The sequence below is a fragment of the Choloepus didactylus genome, chromosome 6, assembly GCF_015220235.1.
Source record: "Choloepus didactylus isolate mChoDid1 chromosome 6, mChoDid1.pri, whole genome shotgun sequence".
In the NCBI taxonomy this organism is placed as follows: domain Eukaryota; kingdom Metazoa; phylum Chordata; class Mammalia; order Pilosa; family Megalonychidae; genus Choloepus; species Choloepus didactylus.
Genome location: NC_051312.1, coordinates 89,331,221 through 89,345,984, shown reverse-complemented (window position 1 = coordinate 89,345,984; position 14,764 = coordinate 89,331,221). Strand labels below are relative to the sequence as shown.

General features: G+C 53.3%; 1 protein-coding gene across 3 annotated transcripts in view; it reads right to left on the bottom strand.

Moving 5' to 3' along the window:
* The window catches only part of SLCO2B1 (solute carrier organic anion transporter family member 2B1), a 55,949-nt gene extending 43,471 nt beyond the window's left edge, over positions 1 to 12,478 (bottom strand). Inside the window, exon 1 of one of the 3 annotated variants that reach the window (XM_037840678.1) lies at positions 12,107 to 12,478. In XM_037840678.1, the coding sequence (XP_037696606.1) occupies positions 12,107 to 12,122 (16 nt within the window). In that variant the 5' untranslated portion in view covers positions 12,123 to 12,478. Of the gene's footprint in view, positions 1 to 935; positions 1,039 to 12,106 lie in introns of those variants that run through there. The other 2 variants (XM_037840680.1, XM_037840679.1) reach the window with 2 other exon arrangements.
* Positions 12,479 to 14,764: the final 2,286 nt, after the last annotated feature.

Below are 14,764 nucleotides of genomic sequence, written 5' to 3'. Positions count from 1 at the left end.
GTTGTGAAATGATATCTGGTTGTGGTTCTGATGTGCATTTCCCTGATGACTAATATTATTGATCATGATTTCCTGTGCTTATTGACTATCTGTATATCTTTTCTGAAGAAATGTCTATTCAAACAGCCTGAGGAATTCGACTGAGGAAATGGAAGTTCATAGGCTGAAGGGCATAAACACTCAGAAGGTCAAGGAGATGCTGAAACAAAAATGACACCTGACAGGGAGAAGATAAGGGTCTAACCCAGTGAGACCGAGGTCACTTTGAAGGAGGAGAGGGAGTGAGGGGCCATTCCTGAGCGTCTGTTTCTCTCACTCAGCAGAGACTGGCCGCATCTTCTAGTCTAAGTGCTGTGCTATGTGCTTTACATGCATTGGCTTGCTAACCCTCTCCACAGCTCAGTCCCTTTGGTACTTTTATTATCTCTATGCTTCTGATGACACCAAGGCACAGAGGTAACTAGCTCTCCTGGTTAACCCTGGTCCAGGTTAACCCTGGTCAAATCCAGGTATGAACCTCAACATCACTGATGCTCCTTGCACAGATTTGATGAGGGAAAGAAACACAACGCTCTTTTCTGTCTCTGTCCAACCAAACCTAGCTTGGTCACTTCAAAGGCAGCAGTGCCCACCCACCAACAGGCCAGGCCAGCCAGATGAGAGGCCTGGTGCTGAGGCTGAGCAGACAGAAGCCAGTAACCTGGACTCCAGCTCTGGAAGAAACCCAGGGAATGGATGGGGGAGGGAGACCGAAGGTCAGTGAATCAGCCTAGAACTTGCCCCCTACCCATAGCTCAGTCTTTGTTGAGAGAGAGGCCTAACCTGAGCCCCAGGCCAGATCCTGGACCCATGGCTTGGCTTCCTGGACACACCTGGGGGCAGCTTCCCTGTGCCCCAAGCCATCTAGCACCACTTCCAGCCCTCCACACTCCTACCTGCTTACTCCCTGAGCCTCCTCAACTGCTGCAGTGTGGCCCTCACTCCAGTTCCTCCTCTGGGCCTCTCTGAAGCTTCTTTCTCAGCTTCCGCTGCCAAAGCTCAAAGTCTTGCCTGGGTTTGTTTTATGTCCAAACACTGTTACTAGTTTCCAGGGGATAGAGTCCACAGCCTAGGCCTCTGGGGGGTTGGGGAAGGCGTGGGAGGGAAGCACCAGCATTTCCCTCTGGGTTCTGAGACAGGGGTCCGTCAGCAGGTTGGTGGACAGTTGGTCACTGAATGGGATTGGTCAGGCAGGTTGTCAGTCCACTCTGAGCCCCTCCTGTGGGCTGAGGTGTCTACAGTCTGACTCCCTGAGTACAGAACTCTGCTTGGAAGGCAGGCCCTGAGACTAGAGCTGTGTGTAAGGGGCACTGAGGCCCTTCCCTGTCCTGGGCAGCCTCTGTCAGGGGCCAGCCCAGAAAGGAAGAGTGGGCAGCTGTGAAGTGACACTCAGCCAGGGAGGGCCAGATCTAAGCCTGGAAGAGGAGTGAGGAAGGAACAGGGAGCCAGGATAAAAAACCCTAGTCCGTCTCTCTCCCCATGGGCAACCAGGTTTTGGAGCCCATGACCCGGGAGCCGGCTGGCAGGAGTCTGTGTGCTTGCCCACCTCCTGCAGCCAGTATTCATATAGGCATGCCCATGTCCAGCAGCTGGTAAGCCAGTCAGCCATTGGCATCTTTCAGGTGACTTGTCTGGCTGGGCTGTCTGTCAATCAACCATCTACCTTACAGCTGTTCAGTAAGTGGCCACACAGTGGCCCTGCAAGTCTGTGAGTCAGTCAGAAACTTTGTGCACTGGGTGGCTGACTGGTCAGAGACTCTGTCAGCAAGTTGGAGGGTCTGCCTGTCAGCCTATCTGCCAGCAGCCTCCGGCCACCCCTCTGCCAGCAGGGCCTGGGGTGATGCGGGGCAAGGTTTCAGAGGCCAGCCTGACACATCTTTCTCTGCCCATTCTTGGCCAAAAAGATGTAGGCTCCTGCCTCCTTCAGTCACCCACCAAGTGCAAACAGCAAATCCTAGGGAGAAGTGGGGCTGAGTGTGGGCTCTGGAGTCCTCAGACCTGGGTTTGAATCCCAGCTCTGCCACCAGCCCACTGCGTGAGCCTAAAATGTTGCTTGAACATCCTGAGCCTCAATTTCCTCATCTGTAAAGTGAAGATAAGAGTGCCTACCTCAAGGAGGTAAGGCATCTAGGGCACCTTGGCCAGTGCCTGGTACACGGTCGACACCCACTGTACAGGGGCCATTTCCCTCCCTTTTCCTCATGAGTCTTCAAGCACCTCCAAGGCAAGAAGGCCCAATTGAATCCATCTGCTTCCCACACACATCTGGTCCATCTCCAAGTTTCTACCTCCATTCTGACATCACCATCCTCCTCACCCCCAGCAGAATGATCTCTGAATGATCTCTCTGCCTCTCACCCAGGCCCCAGTCAACCACAAGACCTGACCCTGAATGAGGAATTGGCTCCCTCCTGTCTGTGCACACTCACCAGGGTTTGAATTCCCCCAGTCACTCACAGGGTGTGTGGCCTTGGGCCAGCGGCCCCTTTAATTTCTCCTCTGCAGTGCAGACAGTCATCCCCACTTCTCAGGGCAGCAAGTGCCCATCGAGAACCACAACCATCTACCCCACCTTCAGCCTGGGCACTGAAAACCAAAACCATCCCTCACTGCCTATGCCTTTGCTATTCCATTGCCCTCATTAGCATTATTTTACTCTTCCCGACTGTCCAGTCCTGCGCAAGCAAATGGTTTGATTGTTCATGACAGAAACTCCTGGAGGACTATTAACTCTTTGATGGAAAGCATCAGCACACAGTTTGCAGCCCACAGATTCATTGAATCCCTCACCTCAAAATCCCAGCTTTACTGCCCTCCCCGCTACGTGGTATCTGACACCCAGGGGAGTGAATCCCCCTGGCAACACAGGATATGACTCCCAGGGAGGAATCTAGACCCGGCATAGTGGGACGGAGAACATCTTCTTGACCAAAAGGGGGATGTGAAAGGAAATGAAATAAGCTTCAGTGGCAGAGAGATTCCAAAAGGAGCCAAGGTCACTCTGGTGGCACTCTTACACACAATATAGACAACGCTTTTTAGGTTCTAAAAATTGGGTAGCGGTGGATACCTGAAACTATCAAACTACAACCCAGAACCCATGAATCTTGAAGATAATTGTATAAAAATGTAGCTTATGAGGGGTGACAATGGGATTGGGAAAGCCATATGGACCACACTCTCCTTTGTCCAAGTGTATGGATAGATGAGTAGAAAAACGGGGGCAAAAAAAAAAAAAGGCACCCAGTGTTCTTTTTTACTTTAATTGTTCTTTTTCACTTTAATTTTTATTCTTATTACTTTTGTGTGTGTGGTAATGAAAATTTTCAGAAATTAATTTTGGTGATGAACGCACAACTATATAATGGTACTGTGAACAACTGATTGTATACTTTGTAAGACTGCACAGTATGTGAATATATCTCAATAAAAATGAATTAAAAAATTTCAATGGAAAAAATGAGGAAAAAAAAAAATCCCGGCTTTGCTGTTCCCACCAATCCTGATGTGGTGGAGGGTGATTCTTACCCCGTCCTAATCAGGCCGCCCTCCCCTAACCCCCATTGAAAGACCAGCCTTAAACCAAACTGCCACTTCTCCATAAATCCTTCCCTGCTCCAAGACCCTGCCAAAGCTCTGAGAGTGGCGCTGTCCCTTATGGGGTTAAGCAATATCGACACCACGCATAGTAGGTGCTCCGTGAACACTGATTTCCTCCCTGTCAGCAGCCCGTCCTTCGCTCAGCTGGCTGCTGCCCTCCTGCCGCAAAGATCCACCTGCTTCCACATTGCTACATCCAGAACCAGAGAATCTGGTGAAAGTCCAACAGCAGAGGACGGGGGAGGGGAGGGGAGACAACCAAGGTGGTGGCTGGGAGACAGCGCGCTCGCTCGCCCTCGGCCCCCTAGAGGAAGCGGTCAGCGCCAGGCAGCAGGCCCACACAGAGGAGTTGGTCCTGGGTCTCTGGATCTGGGGGAAGCAGAGGCTCTCACGGACCACACAGCACCGTGTGTGGGCCCAGGCTCATGTGGCGACTTGCCGAGCCTCCCAGCAACCCTTTGAGGTAGCAGCTATGAATCCCATGATCCAGATGCAGAACAGAGGCACAGAGAGGGGAAGTGACTTAACCAGGGTCCCAGGGCTGCTAAATGGCAAAACCTAGACCTGTCAGACTCCCAGACAGGTCTAGGTATGTGAATATATCTCAATAAAATTGAATTTAAAAATTTCAATGGAAAAAATGAGAAAAAAAAAAAATCCCGGCTTTGCTGTTCCCACCAATCCTAATGCAATAGAGGGTGATTTTTACCCCGTCCTAATCAGGCCTTAACCAGGGTCCCAGGGCTGCTGGGTCCCCCATTTCTCATATCAGCCTGGCTTCCCTCCTATGAATCATTAAAGGTGGTTGCAAAGGCACAGTCTGTCATTCTATCAGTCCATTCTTTAGCTCATCAGGCAGTCATCGGTTAGACAATCTCCTCTTCTGATGGGCTCAGAGAGAGCTGTGGGCCCAAGGCCTGGGACAGAGAAATGTGGGGGGAAGGACATGTGGTCCCAGGCCAGGGATCTGAGAATGGCAGAGTTTGGGACTCAGAACCAGGGCCCAGGTTCGAGCCTTCAGGTGAGACATGCCAAAAGGTGCCAAGAGATGCTGAGACAGACCCAGGGGAGCAAGAAGTCATCCCAAGGACTAATCTGAGTCAGTCATCTGGAAGAGGGCTTGGACCAAAGAGAGGCCCGGCCTGACAGTTTCTCTCCAGAATGCTCCAGCCATTAGGCCTCGCAGAGCCTCTGTAAAACAGGTATAATAAGACCCACCTTTCAAGGCTCTGTCGAGGGTACACGGGTTAATGTCCTTTGTCAGCTCCAAGGTGCCTTCCAAATGCCTTTTGTCAGCCTTTGCCCCAGACTCACCAGGGAGTCTATTTCCAGGTTTGGCCACTCTGGCTTCAAAATAACTTATTTTCCTTCCTGTGGGAGACTCAGCCGTAGCGTTACTCTGTCATCTCCTTCTATCCCTGAAGCTGCACAGACCCTCTGCTGTCCCCACCCCCACCAGCTGCTTTCCACCACCTGTTTGCTTTTCTGTAATAACTTGCCTGTGCAAGAGAAGGAAAGGCCTCTCCCTCCACCCACCACCATGTACACCTTGCCAGACCCATTAAAGAAACAGCAAGTGATGGAATATAAGGCAAAGGTTACAACTAGAGCCCCAGCCCAAGGCTGCACACACAGGTGAGCAGGCTGTGCACCACGGTGTGAACGGTTCCCCCTGGAGTTGTGCGGTGTGTAGCAGTCCTGCCTGAGGGCATATCTGGTCTGTAGACACGGTTTTGTTTTGTTTACATAAATTCTCCAGATTTTTGGATTTTCTTGAAAGATCAGATCTGTCAACACTGGGCCTATATTACCATCTGGCAACACTCAACTGGTCCAAGATGCTGGGCCTGCATGTGTCGATGTGCCCTGTTGAAGCCACATCAGGGGTGACTGTCCGGTCTGCCTCACAGACCCCCTTCACCTACTCTGAGCTTCCCTGTTTGCGACCCCAGAACACCACTGGTCCTCACTGCCTTGGCAGGGCTTGGGGAGTCCACTCAACAGCAGCTGTCTCCTCATCTTGGGCCAATCCTCAGGCTGCCTGGAGAGCCAGGGCTAGGTGGACCTCTTTGAGGCAGGAGGAAATGGGACCAGAGCGGGCATGGCTTGTCCAGGGTCCCTGCAGCAGGGATAGAGCTTGTGCTCTGCTGGTTCTAGGAGTGACACTGACAGCTCCCCAAGCCAGCCTGCTCGGGACTCAGAGGCAAGAGCCCGAGTTCCTACCCTCAGGGATCTCCCAGTGTATGAGCACATGTGTATGTGGGGGCAAAGGGGCTGCAGACAGCTAACACAGAATAATAATGACATGTGCTTGGTGCTGGGTCACTGAGAGTTGCAGCACTATGGGACACAGAAGAGAGAACCTAGCCTAGAATGGGGAATTCTGGAAGACTTCCTGGAGGAAGAAACTTCAGTGTAAAGGTCAGAAGTATGAAACTGCAAAGATTGCTCAGGGGACAGATAGTGTGTCAAGGCTGAAGAGCAGGATCAAGATGGGGAGGTGAGGCTGAAGTTGGAGGGACCAGACTATGACAGGCATTGAAAGCCAGGCTGAAGGGTTGGATTTTGCCTGAGGCTAGTGATGAGGAGATCAGATGTACCTCCCTGGGAAGATCCCTGTGACTGTGGGTAGAAAAAGGAGGGGCCAGGCCCAGGGAGGGAGGTGGATGAGGAGGCCGGAGTAGGGTCTGGGCAAGCAGTAACAAAGGGGTCTGCGCCAGGTAGCAGCAACAGAGATGGAGAATAACGAGCAGATACCACCACAGTGGGGAGGTGGGAGCCACAGGGCATGGGGGGGTAGCAGTTGTGGGGAGAGCAGGAGGCTGAGGCCTCAGTGAGGTAGGGTGGGGAGGCTGGGAGACCCATCACTGAGGGCCAGGGTTGTAGGGTGCTGACAATTTCAGAATGGGACATGCTGAGTTTGGGGTGCCAGGGGGAGATGCCTAGGAGGCTGTGGGTTCCAGGAGAAAGGGTAAGGGCTAGAGACAGAGCTCTGGGAGTCCAGGAGGCATGTGTGGATAGAGGGTAACAGAAGCCACAAGTGGTCAAACTTGCCTAGCAAGGGTGAGAAGCTTCCATCATGTGCCCCAACTGTGGAGAACAGAGTGGAAGGAGGAACCCACCCTGGAATTGTGTTCCGGAAGCCAAGGTGGGGAGGTATTGTCAGGCAGAAGCCAAGGTGTTTCTGGAAAACCCACTGCCTCCAGCTCTAACACACCCACAGCCCTGGCCTGGGAGGGGAAATATTCCCAGCATCAGACATTGAGCAATCCATCCCTCACAATGATGGCAGACACCTCTTTCCGGAGATAGGGGCCTATGTGATTGGGGTGGGGAGAGGCCAAGCCCCTGCTTCGAGCTCTTCCCACTGCCCTAGGTGGCTCTGGCATCCCTTGGCCTGCTGATTACCCTGCCTGGCTCCAGCAGCCCAGTTCTGTCGTCTCTCCTTCAGCCCTTCCTCTGCTCTGCAGCACTGGTCATTCTCTTGCATTACTTATTGGCAAAGAACTACCCTGGGCAGAGGCTGTCTTGCCCTCTGTCCTGCTTGGATCAGGCTAGATCTTTACTGCAACCCTCTGGCTTAGAAGATTTTGGATTCAAATATTTGTTTTACTACATTGCAGCTGTAAGGCCATAGGCAGCTTACATAGCCTCTCTAAGCCTCAGTTTCTTCCTCCGTCAAGTGGGATAATAGTGCCTCTATTCCACCTGCAGCAAGATGGGCACAGACTCCTCAGCCTCCAGGAGGTGAAGGCTCCTGGGAGCCACTCCTGCCTCATCTACCCACCTCTAGTCAACATTATTCTCCGGCCCCAACAGATCTGTCCATTTCCCAAATTCGTTATGTTCTGTTGCACCTCGAAGCCTCTGCACAATCTATATTCTCAGCCTGGAGAGCCTTTCCTCCCCAGAAAAACCATTCCTCATCTTTCAAAGTCTGGCCCAGTTCAAAAATACCATTGTTGAATTGAGCTAAACTGAATGAGAGAGAAGAGAAGGCTGCAGCACGGGCATACAGGCGGGGGCTGCAGTGGTGGGCCTTGGGGGGGGGGTGGTCACTGAAGGGGCCCTGTGGGCTCCAGTTCCCAGTTTGGCCTGGTGGAACATTCTAGAGGGGGAGGGTCAAGGCAGGAAGGGGGTTTCCCTGGGGTTGGGCTTGGCTGTCATCTTCGGGAAATTCCTCCTAGCAGGACCCTTGGAGGACTGTCAGGAGGACAAAACGTGTTCGAGGTCCAGCTGTGGTAGGCCTTCCAGCTGTTGCCTCTTGAGGGAGATCGAGACAGATGGGGGAGGGGGCAGGCACTTTCAGGTGGTTTCCAAGCTGAGTCAGGGACCCTGTGCTGGGACTTTCTGTTCTCAGTTCTGGCCCCGGCTGCCCCATCTAGACCCATGCATGAAGACCCTAGAAATAGTGAGTAAGGCCTGTGGGGTGGGTGAGCCCTAAACCCTCAGGGAACCCAGGCCAGTCTGCTTAGGCCTGGGGCACAGAGACAGGTGGCCATTGGCCATACAGCCTCCCCAGCAGTGTGGTCCCAGCTCATTTCTCTGGGCTTAAATTTGCTCAGCAAGGGCCCCACTTTATCCCACCTCACTCCGTATTATGAGTCCCAGTCCTCGATAAGGATTTAACCTCCAAACACAAGGTAATCCAAATAATTGTTTTAAAGCTGTTTTGGCACCGGGGAACCCAGCACAGGCTCCCTTGCAGAACACTCAGGCCTGAGTTCACCAGGGCCTGGCACAGGGCTGGGCTCACCGGAGTCTTCAGTACACACTTGTCAAGGAAGAGGAGAAAGGGAGGATCAGTGCAGGATGGCAGGAAAGGCCCTGACCCCAGGCAGATGTTTGAGCCTCAGCTCTGCTACTTACTGGCTGTGTGGCCTTGGGCAGGTAAGTAGGCACCTCTCAGCTTTTCTTCCTTCCTTTCTTTTTTTTGTAAAATAGACATGAAAGTGCTTTGTAATTATAAAGTGTTGCACACATTAGTGGGGTTATTGCAAGTATTCCCAGAGAATCTGCATGATTCTCTGAGCTACTGAAGTGCCGCCACTCTCCCCTCCTCAGATACTGTCTGTAGCTTCCAGTTGCCTCCAAGATAAAGTCCATATGCCTTAACATTTCTTAGAAGCTCCTTGAGATCTGGCCCCATCAGCCTCTTTGGCTTAATTTCCCAAGATTTTGCCCAGTGTCCCCTCCATTCTAACTGCACCGGGCAGCTCACTGTTCCCACAAACAGGCCAAGTCTAGTCTTGTCTCTTAAGTTTTTGCAAATGCCCTCTCCTCCCTGGCAATGCTCATCCTGTCGAAAGCCCCACTGATGTCCCCTCTGTTGGAAAGATATCCCACCCCTCAGCTGGGGTGGCTCACCACTTCCTCTGTGCTGGTCCCTGCTTCTGCCCGGGTCCCACACTTTTCAAACTTTGTTTTATCCACGTTATTTGTGTCTGTGACTCTCTGGTCTGCTGGGAGCTCCTAGAGGATTTCATTCTGGGTCTTCTATATCAGCACAGAGCCCAGCACATAGTAGGCTTTCAAGAAAGGTTGGAGGGAGGGAAGGAATATTGGGGGGCAGGGGAGTCAGGAGCATGGAGCAGAAGGAGAATGGTTTGTGTACCAAATCTTTCCCAATACCCCATCTCTGCCCAGCCCTGTGCTGGGTCCCGGGGCCTCGGAATGGATCAATATATGCCCTACTCCCAGGTGAGGCAAGTGCTCTTCTCTGTCATTTCAAGCATTAGAGCTTAGTGTAGCAGGGAGGGGCAGAAAGGACCAAGTTTATTTCTTCTCCATTGCCAGGGTATGACTTGAGACCAAGACTGGCACACTGGAGGTAGCCAAGCCCCGAGCACTGAAGGGGAATCCTGGCCCTGCCCCATGGAGAGACCTCTGCTCCATTGCTCCTTCCAGAGACAGGAGACTGAGTTTTTCAGCACAAGAAGGGCCCCAAGTGACTACCTTGGCCAACCTCCTCCATCTACTACACAGATAGAGAAACTGAGTCCCAGAAAGGGACAGGAATAGACTGAGCAATGAATGCTTGGCACTCTATTGTGGGGTCTAGGCAAGCTCACCATCTGGTTCACCACTTCTGGGAAGCCCCTGCCTGAGATCTGGCCCAGCAGACAAGGCCCAGCCAGGGAGGAAATAACTCTCCACCTCTGCCCACTACCCAGTCACCAGCATCCAAGAACAACTTGCTTTGTCTGGTGTCAGTGGATTAGTGCCTGAGGAGGGTGGAGGCTCATCAGTGTGGCGAAAGATCTTTGGCATAAAGCAGACCTGGGTTCTGGCTCCTAGTCTGCCACTTACTTGCTGGGTGACCTTGGGCAAGTCACTTCCCCTCTCTGAGCATCTGTTTCCTCACTTATTAAAAGTGGGGAGAGCATTTTCACTGCATTCTCAAATGAGTGCAGAGCTGGGATTTGAACCTAGGCCTGCTAGCTCTTTCCCTTGCCCCACCTATCTGCCCTGGAATGATTCACATGAAAACACAAAAGCATTAGTGAGAGTGACAGAAAGAATAGCAGGAACAGGAATGCTGAATTGCTAAGAGGGTCAAACAGCATATGGGATCCGACAGGGAAAGGTTACTTCCAGCTGGGACAATCAGTCTGGAAGACTTCCTGGAGGCATTGGCACTTGAAGTTCTCTGAAAACAGGGCAAAAATTCACCAGAATGGGGTGTGGGCAGGGGCATCCCTGGCAGTGGTAAAGGTGTGTAAAGGTGCAGGGGTGGTAAAGTGGGGGAGTCTCTGAATCACAATGGGAAAGGCCTGGGGAGATAATTCCCCCACCCCACCCCCAGATAGGGTAGCTCTGCCTGCCGCCTGCGGGCACGTGGGGAGGTGGTGGTGAGACTCGCTGGGAGCCAGGGCTGACCCTGAAGTCTATCTCTGGTGTCTGTGCTGGCTGGGACCGAATACCCTTCCTTGGGTGAGCTGGGCGGGCACTCTTCCCAGGCTCCAGGCTCTGTGTCCTGCCCCACCTCATCCCCACATCCCTGAGAGTGTTCTCAGACCAGAAAGAGCACTGGGGAGGGTGTTAGCCTGACCACAGCTCTGAGATGGCCTCGGGAAGCAAGGCCAGAGGTGATTCTAGTGATCCAGTGGGCAGATGCTGGGCTCTGCCTCCTGCTGGATGTGTGAGTGGTGTCGGCGGGGGAGGGGGTGCTAGAGAAGATTCCAGAGCTGAGCCCTGCATGGGGCAGAATAACAGCCATGAAAATGTGGGGGCTGGGGGACAGACTCAATACAGGCAGACTCTAGTTTCTTCCTATACCTGTAGGACACCCATTTCTCCCATCCCGTTCCCACCAAGGCTGAGGGGGAAGTTGGTTTGTCAATGCCACAGCCCCTGCCTCTGCTCCAAACTCACCCCTCAGAGCCTGTCATCATTCTTGTCTCTTCCAAAAGGCCCCCTGAGAGGAAGCGTCCCTCCCACCCTTCCTGCCGTGCCCCAGTCCCCACGCGGCAGCCGTGTCCTCCTGGAGTCCCTCCAGCTACATCTCAGCCTGTGAAGTCCTCGCTGGACTCCATGAGCAAGCCGGGCCCTGCCTGGGTGGGTGTGAGGCTGACACCGCCAGGGGAGGATGACAGCCGGGAGGGAGGCCAGAGGTGACTGCTGCAGGGCGCCAGACCCGGTGCTCCTGTCACTGTCACCGCCCTCCTCCTGCTTATAGGCTTGGCCTGCGGGAGGTCAGCCCAGTTCCCAGAAATGCCATGTGCATGTTGCTTCGGTCATCAGGCTTCTCCAGGCCCTTCAAGGCATTTCCACTCTAGCGTTCTCCCCACCCAACCCCCAAGCCATATAGTTCTCTGCAACTCTCTCTCTTTGCATCGCTTCTGGTCTGTGTTGCTTTTTCTGATTCTCTGTTTCTGGTCCCACCCACCCAACCCCCCACCCCCACCCCGCCCTGCTTCCCTCTCTCTCTCTCATCTGCTTCTCTTTAGTTCTCTCAGTCTCTTCCCCAGCCCATCTTTCTCTGTCGAGATGATCTCTTTCCCTTTCCCTGCAGATACCTGTTTGCCTCTGTCTTCTGGCTCCTTCCTTCTGGCTCAACCTTTGTCCGACTCTGCCTATCTCTGGACTTGCTCCGTCTCTGACTGCATTCCTCTCTGTTTTTAGTTTGCTTTGTCTGTCTCTATCTTTGTCTCCTTCAGACAGGGAGAGCAGGGCTCAGTGGCAGGGCAAGCGGTCAGGAGTTCCGTCTTTCTGTGCTGCACTCTCAGTCTCTGCTCACCAGGGGGGTCTGCATGCAGCTGAGTAAACAGCGAAACTGCATGCCTGCCTCCCTCTCCATTCATTCAACCCACCTTCACTGGTCTCCGGCCAAGTGCCTGGCCCTGTGTAGGGAGCTGCGAGCCCTGGAACCACCCCCTACCCCAGCAAACCTTTTCTGGCCCCACAGCCTCTCAATGTGACCCCAGCCTTCCACCCAATGCCCCTTCCCCACCTCATCCAGACTTACCCATCCTGGGCCCCATGACTGCTGAGGGGAAGTATGCAGTGGGTTCCAGCCGCTAACTCAGTCTCAGACCTGGAGCTCAGCAGGGGAGAAGGAGTGAGACCATACAGGGCGCTCCTGGAGAGAGCAGGAGGTGAGCGCCAGCAGGGATGGCTGAGACAGTGGAACTCCAGACACTGGGTTGACGCTTCTTGGGCCACACTAGAAAGCAGCCACCTTTTCCAGGTAGGGGTTAAGAAGTCCTGCTCAAACTCGATCCCGCTCTCCAAGAGTGTGCCTCCCTCGGTCTCACCCTCCTGGCTCTCTCTCTCTCTCTGGTCTCTCCCTCTCTAACTCTCAGTCTCTGGCTCCAGTGATCCAGGACCAGAGTCGTGCAGGAGACTGGGTTTGTTTATGGTCCAGCCCTGCTGCTGGGAGGAGGCAGACGTCCCGCCCTCCTTGGGCCCAGCCTGTTCCTTCTTTGACATTGCTCTCAGAGATTTCCTCCTACTCTGTTAGCAGTGGAGAGGTGGGGGGGGGGGAGGCAGAGGGAGCACTGTGGATCTCCCAGAGCCTCGGGACATGCTGCCCAGTCTCCTGGTCCCCTTACTACATTCCCATCTCCAGTCTGAGACCTTTCCCCCACCAAGCTCTTGTCCTCCTCGCAGAACTTTTCTCACCCTAAATGAGTCCTATAGGAAGCCCCCATCCCCCCACTGAGCTTCTGTCCTCCTCACTGAGCCCCTGACCCCCTAAAGTCCTCATCCCCTCTCACTCACAGAGCTCAGGTAGCCCCACAGAGAGCCCTTGACCCCACCCCCACTCTGAGCTCTCTCTCCCCCCTCACCGAGCTCCAAGGATCCACAGCAAGGAGGAGCTCTGTCCCTTGGGAATCCCAACGGCTGCCAGGCCACCTGGGAGGAACTCAGGATCGAAGCTCCCTAAGTCACAGCCATTTAGGGGAGGGAAGCAGGGGAGCAGAGGGAAAATAAGAACCTCAGAGGATTTGCTGGACTGACGACCAAGGATGAGGCCATAGGGTCAGATGGACCTGGTCCCATCTCAGCCCTGTCATTTGCTGGTTGAGTGACCTTAGGCCAGTCCCTGCACATCTCTGAGCCTCAGTTCCCTTATCTCTGAAGAAGGAGCGATAATACACACCTGTCAGGGCTGTTGTGAAAGTTCAGGGAGAGAGAAAGGAGCCGAGACTGGAGGCTTGGAGCTCCGAGGAGAAGGGAGTGGCAGAGGCAGGGCTCAGAGCAGAGCAGTGAAAGAGAAAGCAAACCTGCCTGCCCCTTCCCGGCTGGCACAGCACTTTCACACCTGGGGCCCCACTGGACTCTCCCATCGACCCTGTAGGGCAGGTATCATTTCCCCCATTTTACAAATGAGGTGTTCAAGTCTCAGTAAGTTGCTAGAGATCACCCAGCTGGTAGGTGGTGGGGCCATGCTTTGTACCCCTGATGCTAGCATGGGGCTTTTTCCACTCCCAGGCTGCCCAAATCCAAGATAAGGAAGTGAATCTGACCCAATTCTGGGAATAGGGTCATGGCATGGAATGGGGATGGGAGTCTGGAATCTAATACTCAGGATGCAGTGATAGAGAAATATATGTTAGTCCCACTTGCCTCCTAGTGACTGTATGAGGGTGTGAGCAGGAAGTGGGTGATGTTTGAAATAAAATCACAAATCTGCCTGGCACATAGTACACACTCAATAGATCCTTGCTGTGTGAATGCACGAATCTTTGAGAACCCAGAAATGTGGTACAAGACTACTATACTGGAAAAGGTCAATGGTTGACTTGGATTGAGAGAAAGACCAGACCCTGATCCTGCTTGAGGAAACCAAATTGGGACTGTCTCTAATTCCTTCAGACCAAAGTCAGCACTGTCAGTCCTCACAGAGAGACTGGCCTTGCAGGACTTTAGACTTTCTGGAAGCTCAGTTGCCCCCACCATGGCCCAAGAGGCTGAAAAGCTCTAGACATCGATTGGTCTGGTTAGGTGGTAGGACTAGCTTGGATGGCCAGGTTCACTTCATCAATCTGTGGATCAAACAAAACACGGTACCCCACTGGGCATGGTACCTACAGTCCACTCAGGCATGACTGGTCCCCACCTATTGCCTCTACTCCCCAGGTTGACACAGCCCAGTCCAAGAACATTCCTGATCTCAGAGCTATAGAACTGGAGCAAGGAAGGGGTCAGTTACCCAGAAGCCTCTGGGAGTGAGGCTAACAGGCCGCCAGCCCCACTGTTGGGCTAATCCTGCAGTGGGATCCTGCTGTGGGTAGCCCGGGCTTGAGGTCTGACCAAACTGGTTTGTACCCCAGTTTTGCCACTTACCACCATGGTATTTGCTGAGCCCTGTGCATTCTATAGGACCCACAATGTGTGTGGCTCTCAGCACCATCTGCAGTTTCCCACAGTTTGCAAAACTCGATGCCTTTTTTAGAATCCTGTGCAGTTGGCGAAGCCTGGCCCGGTTTGCAGAACTCGGCAGCTTCCAGGGCACGGTGACGTTCGCCCAGCCCTGTGCCTCCTGCCAAGCCTGATGCTGCTTGTGAGCCGCTGGTCTGTTTGTGGAACACAAGCCCTTTGCCTCTTTAAGTCAACCCATTTATGGAAATGCCTTTTTCGAAACCAGATGCAATAGGAGACTTCATTTACAGAAATACCT